Source organism: Sapajus apella, unplaced genomic scaffold (assembly GCF_009761245.1).
Source record: "Sapajus apella isolate SASKATOON/1434 unplaced genomic scaffold, GSC_monkey_1.0 scaffold69, whole genome shotgun sequence".
NCBI classification, from domain to species: Eukaryota; Metazoa; Chordata; class Mammalia; order Primates; family Cebidae; genus Sapajus; species Sapajus apella.
The window spans coordinates 6,026,150-6,052,344 of NW_022437009.1; the positions used below are offsets into that span (position 1 = coordinate 6,026,150).

General features: G+C 51.3%; 1 protein-coding gene across 8 annotated transcripts in view; it reads left to right on the forward strand.

The window, feature by feature from the left end:
- Positions 1-26,195, forward strand: part of SYT6 (synaptotagmin 6) — a 63,300-nt gene that overhangs the window by 29,458 nt on the left and 7,647 nt on the right. For all 8 annotated transcript variants that reach the window (XR_004260243.1, XR_004260242.1, XM_032249677.1 and 5 more), the window contains exons 4-5: positions 21,131-21,251; positions 25,230-25,401. Coding sequence is in view for 6 of the 8 variants with exons in the window: in XM_032249677.1 (XP_032105568.1) it covers positions 21,131-21,251; positions 25,230-25,401 (293 nt within the window). In the remaining 2 variants the exon portion in view is untranslated. The remainder of the gene's footprint in view (positions 1-21,130; positions 21,252-25,229; positions 25,402-26,195) is intronic.

The window sequence follows — 26,195 nt, forward strand, 5'->3', positions numbered from 1 at the left end:
GACTATGGGTTGAGTTTTCCTAGGAGCTATTTTATATTTTCTTCACAAAACCTGTGTCTGATGTGCTTGGAGTAGGAGGGAGTGGAGCTCAGATCAGGAAGGGGTGAGAAAACAAGCCTCAGATGACAATGTATGCGCAGAACTCCAGCTGCAGGGTAAGCAGGGTGTCTGCCAGAGCCGCTGAGCCTCCTGTGTGCCAGGCTGTAAGTACCGTAGCGTATTCACTCCTCACCCCTGCCTTGCAGGGTAGGTGCTGGTGCTATCCCCAGTCTCCAGATGAAGCAGCTCGGGCAACTTGCTTGAGGTCACCAGGCCAGTGAGCGGCAGGAGTCCACTTGGGCCAGCCTGCGACATGTGCTCTGAGCCCTCCCCCATTGCTGCCTCTCAGGAACTGGCTCACAAGGGCTCTCTCCGTGCGTCCTTCCTCTTCCTGGGGTGGGAAGAGAATACATGACCATAGTCCGTTTTGGCACCAATGTTCTGCCTCTGCCAAAATGTCGTCCTCCTCGTGGCCTCTGACAGCTCTTCCTTCATCGACCCAGTCCCAGAACAAGGGCTCAGCTTCACATCCCAAGCAACACGAAGTGAAGAGCAGCACTTAACTGCAGGTCAGCTGTGACACCAAGTGAGTGTGTACCCTCCCACCGCCCAGGGCCACAGCAGACTGCTGGTGGGCACCTGCCCCCAGCTCCCCACCACCCCCATCATTCTATTGTCTTCCCCTTTCCTTCTCTCCAAGTTCCAGACCTCAAATCCAAACAACCACACGTCTCTCTTTAAATGGCCTGACTTCTCTCCAGCCCCTGCCCCAGCTGCAGCTCAGTTCCAGCCCCATCTTTTCACATTTAAAACCCAAAAAGGTTTTTAATTGAACAACCGGCCATCATTTCCAGGAGCAGTGGGAACCCTAAGATTGTTATATTGCCTTGACCAGGCCCCACCCTCCACAGAAGGCTTTTATGGTTTCAAATGGCATTTGCTTTCTCTGTTTCCTGAGAATTGCTATGGCCATCGGCATTTCCATGGGGCTTGCAGAGCCATTTTCCTGTATATTCGGAGACAGGCCCCTCCTTAGGGCTTGGGTGGAGCTGCCACCTGAGATGGGAAGGGGGAAGCCTCTCATCTCAGCCTTCCCAGTTCCGCAAGTCTGAGAATGAACCAGTCCTTCCGTCCAAAATGGGGCCTGAGAAGGAGGTCCCAGCCAAGTGGAAGAATTGGATGGGGTCTCAGCCAGAAAAGAGACAGAGTGTTAGAGATACATGTCCATACAAGAGAGATGCCCCTCCACAGGGACAGGCAGGGAGCTGCCAGGGAAGAACCCGGGGAGGCGCCCGCGCAAGTGTCCTGGCCATCTGGGGCTGGAGACCCTGAGGTCATGTGGTTTGCTTTGTCTGTGGTCATTTCCTTTTGTTCACTCTTAGTGTTTGAAGAAGTTGTTTTTTACATTGCTGGGCTCTTTCAGGGATGGGATGGGAACAGGAGCAGGGTTTGGGTCTACACTTGGGTTAGAGCTTTAAAGAGAATGCAGGGACAGAGTATGACGGAGCACTTAGAACCAGAAAGAAAACCCAAGAAGAAGGAAGGGGAGCGTCGGGGGGAGACAGGCCGCTTCAGCCACGCTGCCGCCTGTCACCTTCTCCAGAGCTCCTCTCTGCTTCTCCCAAAAGGTTTCGCACCTTGTTGGAATAAAAGAGGTCACAGCTCCGTAGGAGGAGGGGGGGAGGACAGCCTCTTGTGCCACCCCTGCACGCACGCATGGGCACACCGCTGGCCTGGGGCTCTTTCCCAGGGTGAGTCTGTCCCTCCTCGAACCCTTGGTTGACTCACATCTCTAGTGACACATTGGACCATGTGCTAGGAACAGCCCAACTTCCAGAGAGAGCAAACCAGCTCTAGTGGTGTGTCATGACAATATGATAAACACTTCCCTTCTTGAGAAGTTGGGGACAGGGCTGGCTTTGTGACTTGAGGCACCTGCTTGAAGACGCCTCCCTCACATTGTCAGAGCCATCTCCAGCTGAGTCGCCCCCACAGGGCCCTGTGAGAGCGACACTGCCGGGAGCCCTGCCCAGCCCCTCCTGGGATCAGTACATCAGAAGAACTAGCTGAAAGTCAGCTGGAAGCGAAAAGGCAGGAAGGAGAGCGCTGGGAACAGCCAGGCTCAGACTGCCTCACGGGCCCTGGAGAAGGGGAGGTGTGAGTCAGGGTTCTAACGCTGTCAGGAATCCAGGACAGGCAGGCCCCAACAGGCATTTTGAAAGTGGGGAATTAGGGGTCCAGGTGACTTTTATGAGAAAGGGGAAATTATGAGAACCAACCTTTCTTAGTGCTGCTGGGTCTTTTTGGTAGGTTTGGGGAGAAAAGGGAGCCGGGGGAAAGGCTGGCAGTGAAGGCCTTTGTAATGCCAACTCCTGCTGACAGGGCATTTTTGGTGAGTCCTATCCAAGTCCAGGCAGCCACCCAGCTCTTTTTAGGGAGTGGGTGTTCCCTGAGGAAAGTATTCCCCCAGCCCTATTTGGAGAATTTTTACCAGAGAAACTCTGGCTGTGCTACTCTCTGCCTCCTGCAAGAGATAGGAAAGGAGAATCTCAGCAGAACCCTCCGCCACCCACCCTGAGTCTGGCAGCCCTGTGCGTGTGTGCATATGTTCATGTACACGCACGTGCGCACACACACACATGGATACACACACACACAGATACACACGCGCACACACACACGGATACACACACACAGATACACACACACACAGATACATACACACGCACACACACACGGATACACACACACGGATACACACATACACAGAGATACATACACATGCACACACACACACACGGATACACACACACAGATACATACACACACGGATACACACACACACACGGATACACACAGATACATACACACACACGGATACACACACACACACATGGATATACACACACACACAGATACACACACTGTGCGCATCCTACGCCAGGGAAGCAGCAAGGGGCTCATTCCTGTTCCATCTTGTTTGATGGACTGTCATTCCTCCTCCCGCCAGAGGACCCCAGTCCCCAAGAGAGGGATATTTTTCAGTTCCCCAAAGAAACTCTGGAAAAGAATCTCTAGGAGACCTCGCAGCCTGAAGATGATGTGGGTTATGAATACTCATAAGGGTGATTATAATATTACCCAAACTGCTTCCATGTCAGCTTGTGTGTCTCACGTGTTAAGAAAGGAGGATAAAGATTCTCTTCACTCCAATCACGGGGAAGCTGAGGCCCTGATGAAGGCGTATCGCCTTCAAGGCCCCGCAGTCAGCTCTGGGCTCTCAGTCGGGATCCGTGAGACTCTGCAAGGGGCATGGATCCAAGGGCTGACTTGGTGCCAGGCCCCGAGAGCCTGCAGGTCACTAAGAGTTGGAGTCCGGAGGTTGGGGCTTGAAGCTGGCCTCTGCTGTGTGGCCTCAATCGAACCTCTTCACCCCTCTCTTTCCTCGTTAGCCAAATGTGGACAATGATCTCTGTCACAGGGCTGTGACTAGGGTACAATACAATTTCAATGAGACGAGGGCCTTCCTAGGTTCTTGCTGTGGTTCACTGCTCTTGAATCTACCAACAATAATAACTAATGTGTTTATAAATAAATTTCCAAGGACATGATCTCATTTAGCCTCAATACAGGAAGAGATCAGTATTTCCATTTTACAGATGGGGAAAACTGAGGAAATCCCCTGAAGTCACTCAGTTTTAAAATGATAGAGCAGAGAACCAAAACTCAGGTTATTTTCTTTAAATGCTGTAAAACTAATATATTTTACCCTTCTTTGCCTCAAGGCAAAGTATTACATTCTTGTTTTAGATATTTTGGAAGATATAGAAAACCACAAAAAATACATTTCACCGTAACCCCATTCTCCCAAGAATATTGCAACTTGCATTTCGCTGAGCCAGAGTCCTCCTGTTGCTTAGAAAACGATGTGAATGCAGTGACGGTTGAGGACTGCGCTGGAGACTGGGAGGTTGATGCACTGACTGGGTTGGGCCTGGAAATGTCCGAGATTAAGGAATTTCGGAGGAATGCTGGAAAGAAGGGAAGATGTGGAGTGGAGAACAGGAGGGAGCAGAGTGTGAGGTGGGCAGGGTCAAAGCTCCGAGGAGGGACAGTGAGGACAGGTCAGCCCAGCCTTCTCACCGAAGACCAAGGCCACTGCCCATCTTATATCAGCAAGTCCCTGAGCTCTCTGAGATGTTAGGAGTAGGAGGGGCCATGGCCTTCTCCGATGATGAGGTTGACATCCTAGAAGACTCTGGAGAGTTCTACAACCTCACAGATATGGCCAACCTTCCCCTGGGAGGATTGGTGGCTACGGAGACATCACCTGTCCGTCTTTGGCCAGTTAGCTGCCCAGTGGGCAGGGCGGCAGGGACAGCTTCAATTAAGGCCCTGCCTCTAGGCACGGGCAGCATGAGGTCTCATGCAGCTCTGTTCCCCAGCCAGGGCAGCGTCAGCAGGTCCTTCAGGCCACACAACCCTGGATGTCTTCCCAGTGACGTAGGGGTGGGTCCTAGCCAGCCATGCCCTCCTTACCAATCTCTGAGTGCAGGTGCCCCGGTGGTAGGGACTCCATCTTGTTACTAAGATCAACGATATTGGTAACAAGCCACCTTGCCTTTATATAGCACTATGAAATTTACAGGGCCTTTTTGCATACATTGTCTCATTTAATCCTCAGCAGGTAAGAGGGATTATCCTAATTCTGTAGAAAGAGAAAATTAAGAGAGACTAAGTGAATTATCTGAGGATGGACAGCAAGTAATAAAAACATTTACTTATTTTGCTTGTCACTTTGTGTTGCTCCAGAAAATATTTAGCTAGCTCATAAGACATGACAAGATCAAAAATAAGTTTAAAACGTCATTAAAGAGTAGCAAAAGAGTAAGTGAAAGAATGTAAAATTCTGGAGTCCAGAAAGTTCCCTACACTGTGTGTACACCCTGCTGTCCAAACCGGCCTGGAGGCAGGCCACGTGACTGACTTGAAGCATTCTGGCAAATAACACCGAAAGGGAAAGGTAGTCACAGAATCCAGTGTCCGTTAAGTAAAGACGAACCAGAGGCTTAGGAAACACAAAGCTATTCCTGGGTCTGGGACAGGAGAGAATTTTCTACCAAGGGCATCACGTAGGGAGCACCATCACGGGGGCAGTTCAGAGCGGGGTCTTTGGATTCTGAGACCTCCTGAACACCTCCATGCCTCCATTTCTTCAACTGCAAAGTGCGGGTCATTATAAAACTTCGCTCATAAATTTCTTGTAACAAATACTTGAGAATCTTTAAAAGACATTTTAAAAAACAAGTTACTGAGAGAATGTGTAAAGCCCCGTCACATCCTACTCAGTCAGAGCTCCGGAAGGACAGGGCGAATGATTCTCAGCCTTTCAGAAAACCAAGCTGGCTTGGCACGGTGGTCGAGGTAGGCCCTGGGGTCTGGCTGCCTAAGTTCAAGCCCTCCCCCCCCACTCTTTAACGTAACATCCCCATGCTTGTTTTCCCATCTGTAAAACGTGGGTAAAAATAATCCCTCTTCCATAAGGTTGTTGTGAGGCTGAAAGAAGAGAATCCACACAAATCTCAGCCAAGTGCCCGTCGGCACAGAGCAAGCGCTCATTGAATTCCAGCCATGTGTAGAATCCTTAACCTTCTTCCTTGTCGTCATCCAGTGTTACAGGTAGGCAGTTCCTGGAATTCGGGAATTTCCATGTCCCCTGGAGCCCTGAGCCTGGCCTTGCATCCAGTAGGTACTCGATTTATATTTGTGGGATGGAATTGGAAAGTAAGAGAAAGGGATTCCAGCTTAGTCTAGGAGCTGGAAAACTCCATGTAGAATCATCAGGGACACACAGCCCCTCCAAGCCTCTGTTTTCTGATCTGTGAAATGAAAAGAGGCCTTTGTAATCTCTGGGGACCCGGGAGCTCTCACACTGATCACCAGAGAGGTCTTTATGCTTCAACTACTAACTGCAGAAGGGCCTTGGTGGGGAATTCCTTAAAGAGAGGTGTCAGCCCGACCTGGTTCTCACCTTTGTCTCTAGGAAGGACTGGGCTGGGACAGAGTTACTGGATGCTCTGCGGAACTATGGTGCATGCTGGGGGCAGAGATGACAGAGACACAGAAGCCACCCCAGGTCCAGGAATCTGTGATTTCCTGCTGCTGGGCCTGGCAGGAAGGGGCCTGGGTATGCCTGGGAATGGGCTATTTCCACTCCCGCTTGGGACCCTGCCCCCTTCAGGAAGAGTTGCCTCAGCTGACACCCCCAGGAGACGGCTCTGTCTGGTGTAAGAGGAGAGGCAGATGGGGATGGGAGAAGATGGAAGAGGTGAGAGAGGAAACGCCGGCTGCTGTGTGGGAAGCCAGAGAAAGCTGGGCATGGACCTAGAGAAGGAACCTGAGCGGCGGGGACAGTGGGGAGCAGCAGGCCGCTCTGCAGCAGCAGCAGGAGCCCCAGGGGCACCCCACCAGTGGGCGTGGCATGGCCTGCGGGCTGTGGCCTCCCCTGGATGGCAGGCAGCACCATTCCTGAGCAGAGACGTCTCCAGGTTCATACAGTGTGTACAGACAGTTTCTCTAAGCAGGGAAAGGGGGATCTGCAAACTTTGGCTGTGGCGCTCAGGTGCCCCCCTGGAGGAGGGGGGCCTCGGCTTCTCCCTGGGCCTCCCTCCTCCCAGCCTGAGCCTCACTGTGTGTCTGCCCCTCTGTACTTGGTGCCTGGAATAGATGAAATAACTATTAGTGTCACCTGCTTACCAATGGGAGACATTAGGCAGCTCTGGCAGAACATGCGGCATGTAATTTTTGGAGGAGTTACAATAATGGAGCTAATTTGGCGCTTCACCATTGTGCTCCCGGGCGAGCAGGGGGAAGGGAGGCCTGGGGCCTGCTTTAGAGCAACTTCCCAGCAAAGGGCTCTGTACCTCCTCGGGGATCTCTGAGATCCTGGCGCCATGCTCTCTCCTCCCTGTCCTCCTCTCCCACACCACTTGCTTCTCCTTCCAGTGAGGCATCGTCAGGATGCAGTTTGGAGGTGGCTGAAGCCAACCCACCGGTGGCCAGAGGCAGCTCCGCAGCAGGGTGGAGCAGGAAGGGGCCTGAAAATATCTGGAGTTTGCTCTGCACTAGATCCATGCGAGGTGTCTTCAGTGCACACTCATTTGGCTTCATGGTTCACCCCATTTTACTAACGAGGAGGCGAGGTCATCTGGTACAACTCTCTCATTTTACAGCTGAGGATACGCAGCTCAGGGAGGCACAGCGACCTGCCCCATATCATTCTACCGATTCGCAGCAGAACCAGGATTTGAACCCAGGCCTCTGGGAGCCAGCTTAATTTTTCCCTTAAATTCTCTTACTGGGGACATCTGAACTGGAGACTGGAGGCTGAGAAGACACAGGATGCCCTCCCCAATCCTACTGATTGAAGGTGCTGCTGGGTAGGGAAGCCCAGGGCTGGGAGGGAAGAAAGAGTTAGCTGCCAAATCAGCTCAGCTTCTCTGGGGCCCTGCAGGCAGGAGCTGGGGCCTCTGGAATCCGGGCTGGAAGATGCCTCATTCCCACCCTCTATCCAAAACAACTCCAAGGCAGCTGCCTCTTCCTCCAACTCTTGCTAACCTAGACATCCATGGAGCACACCTGGCCCCTCAGCCCACCAGGCAGGCAGATGGGACAGCACACCCAGTGGGCTCAGTGCCACCACCTGCCCCATGTGGCGGGAGAATGAGAGGCTTACAAACAGATCATGTGCTTGCTACGTGCACATCCTGGTTTTCCTACTAGCAGCTGGCCATGCCCTCCCCATGGTTTCCTCATATGCCTCTAATCAGGGACGGAAGGCACCTGGCCCGCAAGTAGCCACCAAGCATGACAATACTGTCCATCATCAGAGAGGGACAGAGACCTTCAGGGAGTTTTATAGTCACACCACTGGAAAGCAGCAGGAAAGGGATTTGAACCCCAGGCTCTGTGCCCAACTCCATGCATTACCCCTTGAAGTGGAGATGCTGGTACCAAAACTCCTATAGCAGAGTCATGGTTCTTCCCTTCTAGAATCATGAGTCAGAAGTTCTTCGTTGGTGATTAGTTGTGGGTCTAGATGAAGGCCGCCAAAATGCCCATACATATTTATGAGGCCAAGGGAAGGTTCTTGGTTTTGGTGAAGAGAAGGTAGAGTCAAAACTGACACAGTCTTAGAAGACATAGCCTCTAAATTATGATGTAATAGTAGGTAGGGGCTATGAGGGAAGGCGTAGATGCCCAGGCACTGGGTCGGCCATCTGGGAGGGCTTCCTGAGCTCCAGCGGGGGGAACACTGGAAAAGAGGCATTGATTGTTAAGTTTAATGTGGTCTTGCTGGGAAGCTGGGACTGGATAAGTTGGCAGATCACTTCGGGCCTCTTGCTTCCTAGTGACGCGTGATTGGAGTCGCTTTGCTCTGATCCTTGAATATCCCTCACCAAGGGAACGAATTTTGAGATCTGACACCTTCAACTCTCCCAAGAAGCCTGTAGGGACCACAGACCTCACCCATCCTTAAGACCTGGGGAAGCAAGGAAATAAAAGTGAGGAATGTTATCTACAACTTTACAGGAGACAGGAGAAACGCTTCACTAGCTCAAAACTTCTTCACATATGGGTTTACTCCTCCCAGTCCTCTGGGCTGCTCCCCAGAGACCTCAGGCACAAAGATCTGTGCAGAGAGGGCCCAGAGTTTTTCCACTGAGCTGCTGCATTGGGGGCAAGAGCTTTGGCCCAGGGGTTCTTCCTCTCCCTCCTTCTCCTGAGGCAGTATCTGCTGCAACAGTGTGGCACTTAGTGAGACAATGACATAACGGTTGCCTTTCATGAGAAATGGCGGGCTGAGGCCAGGGTGCTGCGCTAGCAGGTTTAAGTGAGCAGGATGGATCTCTCGTAGTCTGTAATGCAGGGCAACACCATCCATTTGTCTCCTTTCAAGAGGGGGAGGCAGAGGCAGGCAGAAGGGAGGCAAATATTCTGTCTTGGAGCTACCTCTCTCGTGCTTCTTGCTTCCAGAACATCAAGAAATTTCACCTTCAAAACCTACACAGTCCTTGGCACCCGTAACCTTCAATAACCAGGGACAGAAGGTGGGGTGGAGTGGAGTGGAGCATAGACAGATAGAGGAGGCTGGGTGGGATGGGGGACAAGAACAACGCCTTCAGGGTCAACGCACTTGAGTCCAAAGCCAAGCTTAGCACATGAGACCCTAGGCAAGTTTCTTAACCTCTATGAGTTTCCGTACAATGTGGAGATAATCATGAGTTCCTCCCAGGCATAGAGTGTTGGTAAAATGAATTTAATATGTGTTAAGGGCTGGGCACGGTGGCTCACACCTGTAATCCCAGCACTTTGGGAGGCCGAGGCAGGCAGATCACAAGGTCAGGAATTTGAGACCAGCCTGGCCAACACAGTGAAACCCTGTCTCTACTAAAAAATACACAAATTAGCTGGGTGTGGTGGTGCATACCTGTAATCCCAGCTACTCAGGAGGCTGAGGCAGGAGAATTGCTTGAACCGGGAGGTCAAGGTTGCAGTGAGCTGAGATTGCACCATTGCACTCCAACCTGGGCAACAGAGCAAGACTCTGTTTCAAAAACAAAAAAAGTGTTAAGAACTCAACACAGTCCCTACAAACTAGTAGGTGCTCCATAATTGTTAGTCTCCTCTTCTCTTGATTTTGGCTTTGGTCACCAAAGTAATTAGGTTCAAAGAAGTGGAAGAAACTTCAAAATCCTGGCCAGAGAATGAGTGTTCAGTTGGTTCTTCCACCCAGATAAAAGCAATGGTTGTCAGTTCCTGAGAGGTTCCCGGGCTTGTTAAACACAGATGATTGGGCCCTGCCTCCTGAGGGTAGAGCCCAATAATTTGAGTTTCTGGTAAGTTCCAAGTGATGCTGAACGTATTGGTCAGAAACTCATCCTTGGAGACCTATTGCAATAAGGAATATTTATAGAATGGTGTCAGATATCTTTGAAACACTGTCATTGGTTAATACCTAGTTTTCTTAAACCCTGTAAATTTGGATGAGGCAGCTTCTTCCTAAAATATAGCCACCCATTGTACCTTTTGGTGCAAAGGAAAAACGCAAAGGGAAATAGTGAGGGCCAGGACCAGTCCAGGAGCCCACATGACTTCAGTCCTTCAGAACCCTTGTTTGTGCCCAGTACAGGTGAAGAGGCCTTTTCTGTCTTCACTTTTGTTTGGTAGCCCTGATGGTTAATGACTGCAGTTGCATTAGGACATGTTCCATGTCACAGAGATTCTAATAGGGTCTGACCTGGGGCAACCTCAGAATCTCTTGCCTTATGTCACAAATTGAGGATATGTGAGACTCACCTGGGAAGCTTGTCAATAATGCAAACATCCAGGACCCCCTCCAGAGACTATGACTCAGTAGATCTTGAGTGCAGAGCAGGAATCAAGTCCCCACCTCCCAACCTTCTAATGCAGGGAATATTCAGCCCACCCACTGAGGAACACCTATGAGGCTCCAGCCTGAAACCATCTCAGCGACCACAGCAACCCTCCTGGGGAGAGCAGAGGCTGAGGTTCAGCAAGGGCCTCCTCTTGTCACCAATTCGTTTTGCCACCTTAACCAGGTGAGCTCCCACAAAGCTGAGTTGCTCATTAATTCAACGAATATTTGTCAGCATCTGTTATACACCAGGCACTGTGCTCAGTAATGAGAATATAGTGGTGGGTAAAATAGGTGGTTGAGGTTAGGGTGAGGCAAGTGAAGTGCCCAGGGGGCAGAATGGAAGGGGGCACTCACTCTTGGATACAAGCATGAACCTGACAGTGAGCGCCTCCTTCACATTTGTACCTGGGCACCTGCTTCGCCTCACCCTCATCCTGGCCCTGGCAAAACAGACCCAGACCCTGTCCCTTGGGAACACAGTTGGCGGCAGAGGGAGGCGCTGGAGGAAGTGGCCTGAGATGAGTGGGTGTCTGCCCTGTGAAGAGCTGGGGAAAGAACGGGCAGTCAGAGGGAGAGAAAGCACAAAGTCACGAGGCAGGAAGAGCCTGGGGCATTTAAGGAAGTCTGTGAGGAAAGCCCTGGCTGGAAGAGGCTGAAGAATCAGCCCATTCGTGGAGAGCCCTGTAGATCTTGGTAAGTGCTTTTGTTTTTATTTCTAGTGCAAGGGGATGCCATTGGAGATTTTAAACAAGGAGTGGTGCAGTCTGTTTTCCATCTGGGGAGGAGCACTCTGGCTGCTGCTTGGTGAATGGGGCAGGAGAGCGAGGGAAGCAGGGAGGGCAGAGAGGAGGCAGCTGTATGGGGGCAGCGGGACAGGCTTTGGCCTCCGTGTGGCACTGGAGATGGAGAGAGGTGGGTGACTTGAGATGGAATGTGGAGATAGAATTCTCAGGGCCTGATGGTGATCTAAATGCAAAAGAGGACCACAGATGCCCACAAAGTTGTCTCATTTCTGGCTTGAGCAACTGGGTGTATGGAAGGGCCACTTACAAGTTGGGGAAAATTGGAGAATGTAAACGGAAGATGAAAAGGGCAACTTTGAGCCTCTGAAGTTTTAGATTTCCAGCCACATCATATCATATAGATGGCCATATCATATCAGATAGATGACTCTGGAGTCTAGCAGAGATGTCTGTGGAGAGGCTATTGTGGCTGAGCGAGGCGAGGAAAGCCTTCATGAACTCCGCTGTTTACAGGCAGGGATGGGAGAAGAGGCTGGCACAGGAGACAGAACCCGAAGGAAGTGGAATTTTCAAGACCAGGGCGGTCAACTCTGTGAAAGGCTGGAAAGAGCCACTCCAGGGAGCACCTTTCCATGACAAGGCCCAGAGATTCTGGAGTGTGGGGAGCAGGAGGTGGGGAAAGATCTCTATCTTCAGGGTGACTGTCCCCAAAGAGATGGTGAAGCTAAAGCCACTGTCATGCAGTGCGGGCATGTGCCTTTGGCTGAGACCAAAGCCCTGCCTATTTGGCACCCCCCCCCAGGGCACTTGCTTGCAAGAAACATTCCCCAGCTGCCCCAAGAGACTCCTGGGGACCAAGGTATCTTCCCTTCTGCTGAGAGTCCCAGCCCCCATAGCCCTGTGAGGGGCAGGGAGCAGATCCCTCACCACGGAGATGACTGCCCTCTTCCCAGGGGAAAGACAGCTGTTTGACAGCCGCGCGGCAGGACAACTTGTGGCAAGAAATGCAGATGGATTCTCCTCATTAACTTCATTAATGTGCCATTTACTCCCCACGCCGCCCCTGTGGTTAATGAAGATGACAGTGGAAGGACCAGCTGTGAAGTGAGGTCCTGGCTCTGGCCTCTCATGCACAAGCACCCGTGGCACAGACTTCCTGCTTGACCAGGCATTGCCGCACCGTCTCTAAAACTTCTCCAAACTCCACTCCCCTCCAGCTCCTTTCCACCCCCTCATAGCCCCTCTTCTTCTCCACCCACCTTTTAAAATGTCCTTAGGAAGAGATCTGCACCTCCCAGTGTGATTCTGATTCATGGATATTTGCCCAAAAGTAATGGTGCATGTGAAATACTAAGCCTCTTTTCAAGGGCAGGTTCATGAAGGAGAGGCTGAGAAAAAGTTTCCTAAATAAGACCATCTGTTTCCCTGAAGATGCTCAGATGCAGAAACATTTGCTTCCCGCTGATGTGCTTTAGTCTCAATGGGTCCCTAGGACAAGCCCAGCCTCAAGGATCTCACCCACATCCTCCCTGCACCACTGCTCCACACCGGCTTGGGGGTGCCCTCTCCTGCACGGGGCAGTCCTTAGCTCTGTGTCCACACGGCAGGGTGAAGCAGGAGTAGACTGAATTGATTTAAGGAGCCTCGATTCTGGTTGATCATTTATTCATAATGCTGCAAGGCCCGTGGGGCAGAGAAGCACTTGAGAGTAAAAGCAAGCATGGAGCTCAGAACAAGCAGAACCTGCCCCAGCACCCAGCAGGAAGCCCTGCGCACAGCAGACACATCCCGCCCTTCCACCCCCAGCATTCTTGCTGAAGCCATAAGAGCCCGGGCCTGAGGAGGAGCAGGGAACCGACTCACGTCACCCAGGCCGGTGTTCACAGCAGGGGCCCCCTCTCAGCACCCCAGGAAGGAGTGCCCACTCCCACAGCTCCTCTCTCCCAGGCAAACACTGAGCCAGCCATGGGGACACGGGGCGGGCAGAGTGTCAGTCTCCACCCTCCCGCAGCCCCTGATCCCTCAGGGTTCCTCTTGGAAGTCCTGCCTTTGCCTTGGGGCAGTTGTAAGATTTCTCCCTTGGCCTTTACCACTCACTCATGGGCAATGGGAGCACAACCCCAGGCCAGACCAAGGGAGTCAGAGGACGTGGCCCAAGAGGAGGTGACAGGACAGCTGGCCTGGAAAGATAAGGGTTGTCCAGAATGGTCAGAGGGACGGAGAGGTTAGTTCAGGCAGTAGAAAGAGCAAGACGAAGGCATGAAGGTGGGAACGATCTTGGAGCGTTTGGGGGGCCGAATCATCGAGAGGCAGGACGGTGTGGTGGCTGAAAGAGGGGGCCCTCGAGCTTCTGTCCACATCCCGGCTGTCCCATTTAGTAGCTGTGTGTCCTTGGGCCAGCGGCATAACCTCTCCATACTTCAGTGTCCCCAGGTGAAAAGTGAGGGTAATAATAGGGGCCGTCTCCTAAGGCTCCGGTTAAGATTGGATGGCATCGTACACGGAAGCACTTAGGGCAGGAGGCACTCAGCAAACACTCAATGTCATGGTAACTGTGGCTGGAGGTAGGGCACCGGGGGCAGAACTGTGAGAGGTGAGGCTGACTAGAAAGGGGAGGGCTGCCCCTCGAAGAAGCCTGGATGCCATGTGAGTCTGGATTAGTGACTTTCTTGCTGGCTCCTGAAAGTTCCAAGGAGATAGCACGAGGGGTTGAAGGTGCGCTGGGTGCCCTGTTTCTGAGCCCCTTTTCGGTTGCTGTATATGATTGGGCTGTTGGATGATACTTCATCTGAAGAAGAGGTTTTCCAACTACAAAACAAGTGTGAAATGGGAAGCCACTGAAGAGTCCCGAGCAGGAGAGCGACCTCCTGGTTACAGCAAGGAGGATGGATTGGAGGGGGTGGGCAAGGATCTGGCAGAGATGGTGCAGCCCAGAGCTGAGGTAGTGCAGGGGGATGGGAAGAGAGGGCCTCAGAGTTTGGGGACAATCAGAGCGAAGCCCTGCAGCTCCAGAACTGAGGAGCAGTGGAGGGCGGGGCATCTGAGCTCACGCTCACTTTTGCCCTGCCCTGACACCCATTCTTTACAAGCTGCTGAGGTCTCAAACTGCAGCGAGCCCTCCAAGGGCTCTGCTTTTCATAGGAAGCAAAATCCCCCAGCACTTCCAAGTCCTCCGTTTACCTCCCTGGTACTCTCTGCACACCTCGGTACCACAGCCACCATCTGCCTCCTCGAGCCAGACCCCCAGCGCTCCTTGCTAGCCCCTCTGTTGAGAGTTCTCCTTCCACTTTTGGCTGCTCCTCCCCATCTTTCAGGGCCAATCAGCGGCCCCACGCCCCACTCGCTGCCCTTGGCCAGGTCCCTGGCTGGCTCGCTGCCTTTGGGTACCATCTTGCGGAGTGTGCTTTTATCTTCCTCCCCTAGAATATCTCTCCGGATCCTCCAACATTTAGTGGGTGTGTGACAAATGAATGACACACGTGGAAATGGTCTCTGGTGTGGGTGTCTGGTTGGAAGGGGACACGGTAGACTGTGTGGGAAGTAGAGAAGGAAGGGCAGGTGTAGAGTCCGTTTCCCATCGTCTGCTGAATCAAGGACAAACTCTCAAGTATGGGCTACCAGGCAGGCAAGGCTGGCGCTTGCCTGGGGCCTTGTTTCTAGCCTCATCTGGGAGCTCTGCACCCTGTCAGCACCATGCTCTCTAGCCACAGGGAACCTCTCATGCCCCCTGGACATTCCCTGCCCCTCCCATGTCTGTAGGCACTGTTGATCCCTCTCCATAGAAAAAAAGCAAAAGCCCTGGCTTGCTTTTTTCTGCCAGCAATCTACTTTTACTCACCTTTCTAGATCCTATCAAATATCACCCTCTCTGGGAAGCCTACCTTGAAATCTGGGGCTGAGTTCCTTGTTCCTTGCTCTGCTCGCTCACATGTTGTCCACACCTCTGTTATTGCCCCCATCAAACCAAGCAGTATTACTTACTGATATGCCTTTCTCTTCCCTGCCCCTGTTCCAAGACCATGAGCTCTTTATAATAGTAGCAATAATTGTGATAGCAGCCAATACTTAGTAAGCACCTACCCTGTGCCAGCCACTGTGCTAAGCAGTTTGCATAAATTACCTCATTCAACCTCCAAGAGGTGGGTCCTATATTCATCCCACTGTACAAGTCGGGAAGCCAAGACTGGGAAAGGTTAAGCAAGCCATACTACTCTTTCTCCTAAGAGAGAGTATGTCTCCTAAGAGAGCATTACGGCTTATTTAACCTTTCATAGTCTTGAGAGCTGGAAGATGGATCTGCCCAACCCCAAATCCACGTTCTCCACCGTTTGTTCATTAGCCAGTATTTGCTGAGCACCTGCTACACATCAGGCACTGGGCTACACATGAAAGGTATAAGGATGAATAAAACCAGACCCCATTCGTGCCTTCAAAGAGCATACGATCTGGTGAGAAACACAGACATTCATCATGTGATCCCCGAATCAACATAAAAGTTATAGTTGTAGTGTGTGTGACGAACGGAAGGCCTGTGTTGCTATGGCGAAGGTATCATGGAGCTGGCTCCGCTCCAAGTATCTGGCTTCCACGTCTGACTCATCTCTGTACCCCTAATATCGAGCCTCAGGCCTGCAATGCGGGGTTGCTCAGTGAATGTTTCTCTATCCCCTGGAGTCCAGCTGGCTTCCACCCCATCTCTCTTCCAGCGCCCCGACCCGCCCACCACCCCTAGGGAACTTAGCAGCACTTCTGCGCAGTGCTTCTGAGATCTTTTGAGTTCTCCCATGGCTTTCCCGAAAGTGGAGCGGATGCTTCTCTGCTGATGATGAGAGATTCAGACGAGCCACTTAAGGACTAAGAGACTAAAAGTATTCTGTGAGAAATAGGGAAGCATTGTTCTTACTTCGCTTTGCCTGAGTTCCCAAGGCGGACTCAGAGGCACCGACACCACTCACTGCTTATTTAGGAGGAAGCATGGCTGGCCTTGGAGAAGAACAAAACATTTGAGGGGCAGTGGGGCTAAAGAATTGGGAGCATTTGGATTTCAGAATGAAATTGCTAGATTCCTTGAGGTGAGCAATAGAGGCCGCTTAAGCATCCCTGGGTCATCTCAGTTGGCGATGGCTGGTAGATTTTTCCGGTTGGAATCTTGGGTTCTCATGGCTGGAGGGACATTGAGGATACATCACCTCATCTAGAACAGCCCCTTCATTGTACAGCCCAAGGACCGGAGATGGGAAATGACCTGTTCAAGGCCTCTTAGCTAACTGGGGGCAGAGGATCTAAAGTCCAGGTCTCCTGATTCATGGTTCACTGCTCTTCCGTGGGCAGCCCACAAATAGGATTTCTTTTCCTATGCCCAGGACTATGTGACTGTATCAAGGAGAGAGAAGAGTTTTAATCAGTTGTTGCAGATGGGCCGCTGGGGAGGTAGGGAGTGCAGTGTTGTGCAATGGATAGGTGGCCCTTTAGAATCTTACTGCCCAGACACCCATGCCCTGGGCACTGCAGCCAAGGAGAATGCCACTATTATGGGCAGGAACCTCAAGTTGCACTAAAGGACAGATTTCTCCAGAAGCCAACATCCGGGTTTCCCCTCCCCTGGCAGCAGGTCCACCTCCTGCAAGCACTAGCCAAGACTTTCAGGGCTCAGACCTACCCTCTCAGCTCCTGGACTAGGAGTCTAGAGGGCAACGCTGGCTTCTGCTGCTTTCTGGACAGCAGTGACCTCTCCTGCACCAGAGAGCTCATTACCAGTCGGGGGCCCTAAGGCAGACTCTCCTGACAGCAGGTGAAGATGAAAGCAATAATGTGCTGGCTGTTCTGAAGCCCCTGGTAACCCTGGTTTTATTGAAGTCCAAAGTCTCAAACACCTCTAATGAGGATAAAAGGCTGGTAAGCCATGTGGGATCCAACTGAAACCTCTTGAGAGCAGGTAGTGCAGAGAGAGGAGCTGGTGAGGGCTGAGCTGGGGCCTGGCTTTCCAGTGAGAGAGAGTGACTAGCAGGAGATGCTGGCTCTGTTTGCTCAGCTCTCATCTCTTATTTACTCAAAACTAACCTGTCTATTTTCCCTTATTAAATAATCCAGTCCTCTGCAGGGGAACAGGGAGCCAAGAGCTGCTGACTCGCCACCAGGCACCGTGAGGGCAGCCACCCCACGCAGAAGCCCCCGGAGCCAGGCTTTGGACTTCTGGCCCTGGTTTCCTCTCTGCCTCCAGGTCCCAGCGGGATCTTGGGCCAGTCCTTTCACCTGGCTGAGCCCATGGATGCAGAGCGCAGTCCACTTTTGGTGCAGGGGCCATACCACACTGCAGACTCAGCACCTGCATGTCCCCACCTGGCACAGTCCTATGAGAAAGGGCAGGAGTCCTGCAAAATCCAGGGAGGTCTGCGGATCACTGCTCCCCTGGAGGGAGCCATCCTTGAGAGCACTTCATAGAGCCTGGGGTGATGCTGTTTACCCCGAGAGACCCCTCATATCCCAGGCAAGCCTCCCAGGTCTGTAACAAATCACTCAGACTCCCCCAGATGAGACAGCCTGTGAAAGCAAAGGCAACTCTGCATCTGTAGGACACGGTATGGTGGAGAAATGGTGACAGCGGCCCTTTGTTCACTCATTCCCTCTCAGAGGGGCCGCAGGAGCTTCCAGGGTTCTTCCCAGGGCTCTAATTTGATCCTAACACTGCGCGAAGAACCACTCCTTCCTGAGTTCTTCTACTAAAATGTAAGCGCCCCTTTCTGTGAGCATTTCTATAGCTGCTCTTGTGTCTTGTGTCCTGCTCTTGTGAACCCGGCATGCTGAAGCACAAGCAGGTGCAAAGCAAGGACCTTGTCCTAAAAGGGGCTCTCGTCACTAGATGCTGGGGGCACAGCTGCAGGGCAAAGGGGACTTGGTGGCTCCCATGAGCTGTTCAGGGACAGTAAGCCCTGCAGGGGTGTGGGGGAGAGATGTTCACTATGGTCTGGACCCAGGGCGAGGGCCCATAGGGGTGTGGTGTGGGGGGCATGATGTAGGTATCGGAGTATCCAAGCCAAAAGGAGAAGGGCAAAAAGGAAGGACCAAAGATGTACCAGCCTTGTGGGGCAGAGGGTTGGCATCGACAAGGGAGAGAGCCGCAGGTAAGGAGGTTAGACAGGGCACAGGTTCTGGAAGCCCCAAGTGCAAGCTAAGAAGATGAGGCTTGATCACACAAGCCAAACACGGGGAGCCGCTGAAGGTGTTGGAGCAGTGGCACTGATATAGGAGAATCCAGCACCAAACCACTCACCGGTCGCACAGCCACGGGCCAGTTATTTAACTTCACAAAACACTCATTTTCTCCTGTGTGCAATAGGGATGATGAGAGACAGCACCTACCTCATAGGGCTGAGGTTAGACTCACCCAGGTCAGCTAGCAAAGTGCCTAGCAGCGGCCTGGCTCACAGTGCGTGTCCAATGGGTTGGCTCCTAGTACAGTGCTCACTGAATCTAAAGGGCTTCAGTAATTTGTGGCTTGGAGAGTTATTAAGGGAAATAAAGGGGCTTCTCTTTGTACCTCGGGGCCTCTGTGAGACATGGAATATTTAGCCAGATGTGACGCTGATCTGCCCCTGCCACAGGATCAATGCCAGGGCACAGGGCACTTGCTGTGCGTCTCTCTCCTGACTCAGGGCCTAGAGAGCCAGAAGATGTGCCCAAGGGAAACGGGGACCCCAGCACCTTCCTTCTTTTAACTGATTCCGCCCCACTAGACCATCTGCATGCCGAGGGTGGGGACTGTATTCTCTCCACAAAGCGTGGTGCCTGGGGCAGGCACTCTAAATATGAGTGGAAACACAAATGAACGAGTGGATGGAGTGTGAGCCAAGGTGCAGAAGGGTGAGGGGTCCCTTGAGCTGCTTCCTAGGTGAGCTGGGGGGCATTGCTCAAAAGTGGAGTGCAAGGAGCACTCCCCAAGAGTCAGGAGTCCAAGCAGCTGGCAAGGCTTGTACACCTGAGCAAGTCTGTGACATGGAGGGAGCGTGCAGAAAGCCCTGCCTCGCAGAGTTGCTGGGAGCCTCACAGCTGGAAGTGCTCTTCCTGGAGGTGGGGCGGCGGGCTCTGTGGAGGCCACGGGGTTCTGTGTGCCAGAGGGGTGGCCATCTCCACAGCGTGCCCAGCCCTGGCCCCAGCCAGTCCCCTCCTGGAAAGCTGGGGGCATTCACCTTCTGCTATACTGGAATTTGATTTGGGGGTGATTTTATTTAGGGGCATGGACAAAAGACGAATCTGGGGCTAGGAAGGGGTGGGTGTCAAGGCCACCTAGAGGAAAGTGTTGGGAGCGCAGGCTCTGGGGGTCCGGGAGCGGGGCCTTGGCTTATTCTCTAGGGGAGACCAGGGCTCTAGGAGTCTCCAGGACAGGTGGCTCTTTGCAAGGACAATGGACAATAGCCCTGGTGTCACCCTTGCCTCCTCTCTTTCCCGGAAGTCATGACCTGCTTAGGGAGCCCTTCTCTGGCCAAAAATTCTCCCGCTGGTCATTTTATATTCCCCTTCTCTGCCTTTTTTCCTCCTTGATACTTTTGACTATCTAACTTATTTACTTACCTCTTTTCTTGTCCTTTGCCCTGATAAAATGTAAGCTCCACTCATAAAGATGGCAACGGTAGGCACTAGGGACAGCTAGAGTCAGGAGGGACAGAGGGAGGGAGGAAGGAGGGTAGGTTTGAAAAACTAACTGTTGGGTGCTATGCTCACTACCTGGGTGGTAGGATCATCTGTACCCCAAACCTCAGCATCACACAATATTCCCGTTTACAAACCTGAACATGCACCCCCTGAGTCTGAATCTAAAATAAAAGTTGAAATTATTTTTTAAAATGTAAGCTTCATGAAGACAGGGATTTTTGTCTGGTTTGTTCTTTCCTATAGCCTAAGCACTCAGATCAACGCTTAGCACATAGAAGGTGCTCAATAAACATTTGTTGGCAGACTGAATTACTGAATGGGTGGGTGGATGGCCTCATCTGAAATCACCCTAAACCCTGACCTTCTCCACCTCAAACCTGATTCTGGGAGGAAACATCTCCATATCTTGGAGTCCCTCCTCAAACCTGCAGGAGATGGCTTCCATGACAGCACCCTCCTTCATCAGATGGAGGAAGCAACCTGGCAAGGCACTATTTAATGCCACAGATGGGTGTGCTTACTGTCTTTGAGGTTTTTCTCTGCTCTCAGGAGCTCCCAGGAATCCCTGGCCATGATGATTCTGGAGGCGGGAGAGGCAGCAGAGCATGTGCTCTGTGCTGGGTTTATTTTTAAAGGATGACCACATTTAAGAAGAAAAGACAAAGTGGACCTGAGGCCTGGTATCAAACACTTACCATCAAATGGGATAGCAGGTGTTTGTCTCTTTGGATGGCAGTGATTGACAAAGAATGACTGCACTGAGGGGCAGAAGCAGAAAAGAATCACAGATCTGCTGCGAGAGGGGCACCTGAAGGCTAGGGCATGCGTCTTGTCCAGGACGCTGGCATGACCACACGCTTGGATGCGCGGGAAGTCAAGGGTGTCAGTGACTGAGAAGGGGAAGCTGGAGGAGAACAGGAAGAGGCCGTAAAGGGGCTGGTGGTTGGAGGCTGCAGCCAAGGTGTGCACGGAGAGCAAGTCAGGCCAAAGCAGAACGGCAAGGACCAGAGTCAGAATGTGGTTGACACTGGGAGGGAATAGTGGAAGGGGCAAATTGTACTGAAGAAGCAATATTGTTTTCATTGCCTTTTACATCTGGTTACTCGCAGCATGGCGCCCAGTCCCTTGGTCTTAGAGACACGGCACTGTGTCTCCAAGAGTCTCCTCCTGACCCCAGAGAGCCTCAACAGACGCTGCACAGGACATGAGGCCCGTGACCTGCAAGCCCTCATCTGCCTTCTTGTCTGCTTCTTTGCAGGAAAGCGTGGACTTGGGAGAGATCATGTTCTCCCTCTGCTACCTGCCCACAGCAGGCAGGCTCACCCTCACGGTGATTAAGTGTCGGAACCTCAAGGCGATGGACATCACAGGCTATTCAGGTACCTCTCTTAACCCGAGTGGGCTGCCAGCAGCCCAGACATTAGGATTTGGAAGCGTATTCGGGGAGAGGGGGAAAGAATTGTCAGCATTCTTAGAATAGAAGTACCAGCTCTGGACCCAAACTGCCTGGATTCAAACTCCAGTTCTGCCACTTCCTTGCTGTGTAAATGCTTTGGTTTTCTAGTCTGAAAAGCACTTTGGGAGGCTGAGGTGGGCGGATCACGAGGTCAAGAGATCAAGATCATCCCGGCCAACGCTCTGAGGAGTGAAATGGGGTGAAACCTCCCAAAGAATGGGCACATACTCTCAGAATCACAAGTGTAGACAAAAGCTCCGTTTGTTTCCCTAGATCCCCCCGTTCTTCTGCTCAAGAGGCTGTCAGTGATTCAGCTTTCCAACGTAAAACCACTCAGGAGGTACTTCTGAACTAGATGGGAATATATTAAAGACTTTTCCTCATATTTGCTTTGTATTTTTTCTTATTTGCTGGAAAACCCCTAAGTTGTGAAAGAAGGTATTTGAGTTTGGAAACAGCAGAGGGGTAGCTTGAGTCTCCTGTGTAATCAGTTGCTGGACGGAGGTGATGCCCCAGCCAAACACCTGGCTCAGGTGTAACCTAGTGCGGCTGGACGAAAAGGAGGTATCAGGCCTTGAAAACTAAAGTTTCAGGACAAGACGGTCAGGAAATCCTAGAGTAACCTGTTTGTTGCAGCTCTGAGTCCATCAGAACTACCCACACACATCAGGACGTGGGGAAGAGATTAACTGACCTCTTCCAGCCTGGGAAAGGCTCAGGCAGCAGCAAGTCAGCTCCCCTAAAATATAGCCAATGTAGATTTTATTTTAATACCAAATAAGTGCATAACAGGGAAGAAAATTCACTGAAGACTGCTGTGGGAAATGGGATTTTGCTGCCTAAGTCCCCACACTATCTTCTCTGGTGTAATTAAATTGATGTGCTGGAGAGAAAGCTGGTGGTGACATCGCTGAGGTCATCACAAAAGCTGCTCTGAATCAGAGGGTTTGGGGTGTGAGCTTTTTTTCATGCTAAGTTCTGACCTCCCTCTCACAATTGCCCCTCTTTTCGACCTGGGTTTGGAACCTGGTATTAAACCTTGGCTTGATTCCGAAGATGCAAGTGTCCTCTTTTCATTACAGACTTCTGTCTGCTTGGTTCATTGATGTAAGCAAGTATCAGGAACAGTGGGTAAAACACAGTAAGCATTCAATAAATAGGCCCTGAATGAATAGATGGTTGAATTCACAGCATGAGGAACCTGTCCCAAGAGTAAAGCAGAGGGGGTGTGCTTGCTAGGAGCCTCTCAAACTAGATCTCCTGTTCTTGAGGATGAGTTTGAGTGTGCCCTCATCCCAGATTTATTTGATGTTGGACTAAGCTGGGAGTGAATGGAGCTTGTTAACTGCCTATTCCTGGATTGCATGGCACTGACATCTAAAACCCAGGATCTTCCTATTCTCCATGATCTAAACTAGCCCTGAACCAATTATCTAAGCCTATCTGCTAGAACCATGACTCTAAAAATAGCACAAAATAATAATAAGGACCAGTATGCTATAAAGGGGTGGTGAGTGCATTCTAAATGCTGAATTTTGATGGCTCCCATGACAATGAGGCTGAAATACACTGCTGTTCTTTGTGTCCCCTCCCTCAGCTGCATAGAGCATCATAGGCTGCTAGACAGGAAGGACCTCCAAGATCATCTGGGGCCAGCAATCCACTAGAAACCACAGGCTTTTGCCCCAGAAAAGCCTAGGGAACAGTCATCTGTCTGCTTGGCTTCACGGATGCTGGTGAAAGTGTTGGTTCCTGCAAGGGAAATATGTCCACTGAATTTTATAAATTTCATAGGCAGCCAGGCACAGTGGCACATCCTGTAATCCCAGCTACTCAGGAGGCTGACGTGGAAGGATCGCTTGAGCCCAGGAGTTCAAGACCAGACTCAGCAAAATGGCAAGACCCTGTCTCATAAAAAAAAAAAAAAAAAAAAAAAAAAATGGGTATGCCGGCCAGGGGCAGTGGCGCATGCCAGCACTTTGGGAGGCCAAGATGGGCGGATCACCTGAGGTTCTGAGGTCAGAAGTTTGAGACCAGCCTGGCTAACATGGTGAAACCCCGTTTCTACTAAAAATACAAAAAAATTAGCCGGTGTGGTCGCATGCACTTGTAATCCCAGCTACTCGGGAGTCTGTTGTAGGGGTGAACAGAGTTAGGGAAGGCTGCTAAGGCATTTGTCCAGTGGCCCATGGGACAAGTGGCTCTGCCTCTATTTTTCCAAGCTTCATGATATGGAAATCTGCTCTTACATGGGAGTGTGTGGAAATAAGGCAGAGCAGGGGAATGAGACAGCATCTAAGCAACCTCAAGTCTGGAGCCACTTTGCAAGGCAAAGTACATCCTTACGGAGTTTGCACGCTGCTGTGTTAAAGACGGGTCTTGGGGCTAGCTCTGCCCGTCTGTCCACGTGGACCTGAGTAATGCCCTGGGGCATATCCATGGAGAATGGAATCTGTGAAAACCAGGAAGCTGTCTCATGCCAGTTCTCAAAACTGCTACTTCCTTTTTACTGAAATGCCCCTGAGACAAGAGTTTTTTAAATGTGCAGTTAGAGATAGAAGGCCGATTAAACACCTCATGGTCTCCTCATAAACCCAATCTCATGTCCCCATAGTTAAGGCATAGCCACTGCTGCCACATGGATTAGTCGCAGCTCTACGGAAATGCCTTTAAGGCTTGGGGTTTCCGATCAGGTGTTGCAGTTCTCCCTCGTTTCCTCCGTGGATGTGTGCCTCATCTGCCACCTGATGATGCCAGGGAGTCCAGGGACCTGGTGGGTGCTTGATGTCCAGGAGATAGAACCATACGCCTATGAATCACAGAGCTGGGGAGCAGCTGCTCGGCTTCTGACAGATTCACAGGAGCCCTGGCTTCTGGGCAACAAGGTGTCTCAGCGCATCAGCGTCTCAAAAGCTATCATTACCTGTGAGCCGCCCTCCCACTTCTTGAACTGCGAGGCATAAATAACAATTGCGATGCTGACCGGGACACCTGTGCTATGAGATACAATAGGTGTCACTTCACTTGGCTGAGGAGAAAATTTCAGGGTAGAAAGATGACCAACAAATACCCATTCAGAAAACTAAAGAAAACAAAAGGGTGGGAGGCATGTGGAAGTTCAACAAAAGCTTATCTTGGTAGGATGGAGAGAATCCAAGATACCACTGAGAAAGGAAATGTCAACCAGCTGCCCTGAGTCTCCCCGGGCCACAGCTCCCTCCACCTCCACCGCCCAGAAGTGGACAGGAAACGGCTTCCAGGGAAGCAGAGAGCAGGGCCACTTCCCACCTTGTAGATGCCAAATGGAAATAAGATTATTGAGACAATGGGACCCGAAATTATGTTGTCAGGTGGGGAGGACATAAACAGCATTGTGGCCGTTGCTGTTCACTCTGACACATTGTGCCTCCTTGGCCATTGTTGAGTCCTATTTTTTCCCTCCCCGCCAACCTTTATCCTTGGATTTATAATTCTGGCAAAACAAAAAAGCCACTCAGAGAAAAGGACTCCACATAGGTGAAAGAAATCGTGTCACTGTTCAGCCTCATCACCCTTTTGAGTCAGCCAGCGGCTGACGAGCCGAGATTTAGGGCTGTGAACTGCGTACCCATCGGCAGGTGTCATGTCTGATTTGGGGCCAGCTTCCCCATTAGTAAAAGTCCATTAGGCGCTCTCCCAAGAATACTGAGGTAGCTAAAGACTCTGCATTTATTAAGTACAGAGCGTCCTCAGAGACAGGTGTGCTACATAAATACAAGGTGCTTTAATTATTTTAACAACCCACTGATACCATCTGATGAGCAGCAGTAGGTCTAGGGTTTCGGTCCCTTTGCTGCAAATGATGTTTGTGGACATCTGTTTAACACACTCCATTCTCTTTCCTCTGCCCCCATTGGCACAGATCCCTATGTCAAAGTGTCCCTGCTTTGTGATGGGCGGAGGCTGAAGAAAAAGAAAACAACCATAAAGAAAAACACTCTCAATCCTGTCTACAATGAGGCCATCATCTTTGACATTCCCCCGGAAAACATGGATCAAGTCAGCCTGCTCATCTCAGTCATGGACTATGACCGGTAGGTAGGCGTCCCAGAGGGGCATCCCACTCCAGTGCAGGCCACGGCTCCTTGGCCTTAGACCTTGCGGTTCACAGCTCAGCTTCAGGGTTCAGGCCTCAAATCTGTCTGCACTTAAGAAGGGTAGAGGAGTTTGAGGAAGAGCATGGATTCCCCCTTAGCAAAGGGTTCAAAGCTCTTTTCCCAACCGTCCTAGTTCCATCAGGGGCAGCTCTAGCCATCAGTTTCCCTGAATTCACCATATTATTCCCACACTTCTATCTGGCACCAAGTCCTGTTATCTGGCCTTTGAAATGCCCCTCTATCCTCTCTATTTCTGCTGTTGTTACTACTCTTACCCTGGAATGGCTGTGCAGCCTATTAGCTGACCCCTGCCTCCATCAATTCCTGCCCCAATTCAGCCAGCATACTAAGGACACATCTTCCCAAATGACAGCTTTCTTCCTGGACCTTCCCTTCTCAAGAACCATCCATGGCTCCTGTGATCCAGGCTTTTCCTGTGCACCCTAAGGCCTTCTGGACCCAGCATATCCATCCCATGGGACTCCCGCTTCCTCAGATATTTTTCTTCTCTTCCACACATCCTGCTCTTCCATCTAGGCTGGCTCAAAAACATTTTCAACTACTCCCGCCTCCATAGCTCCTCTCCAGTTGTCACTTTAGCTGAAGGAGAAAGAAACCATGCAATAAAGCCTCAATTTCAGATTTTTAGCACAAGTTCTCAGGCGTAGTAGATGCTTGACGCACACACTTAAGGGATAATTGATGTTCTTACTGAGTGAATAAATCACATT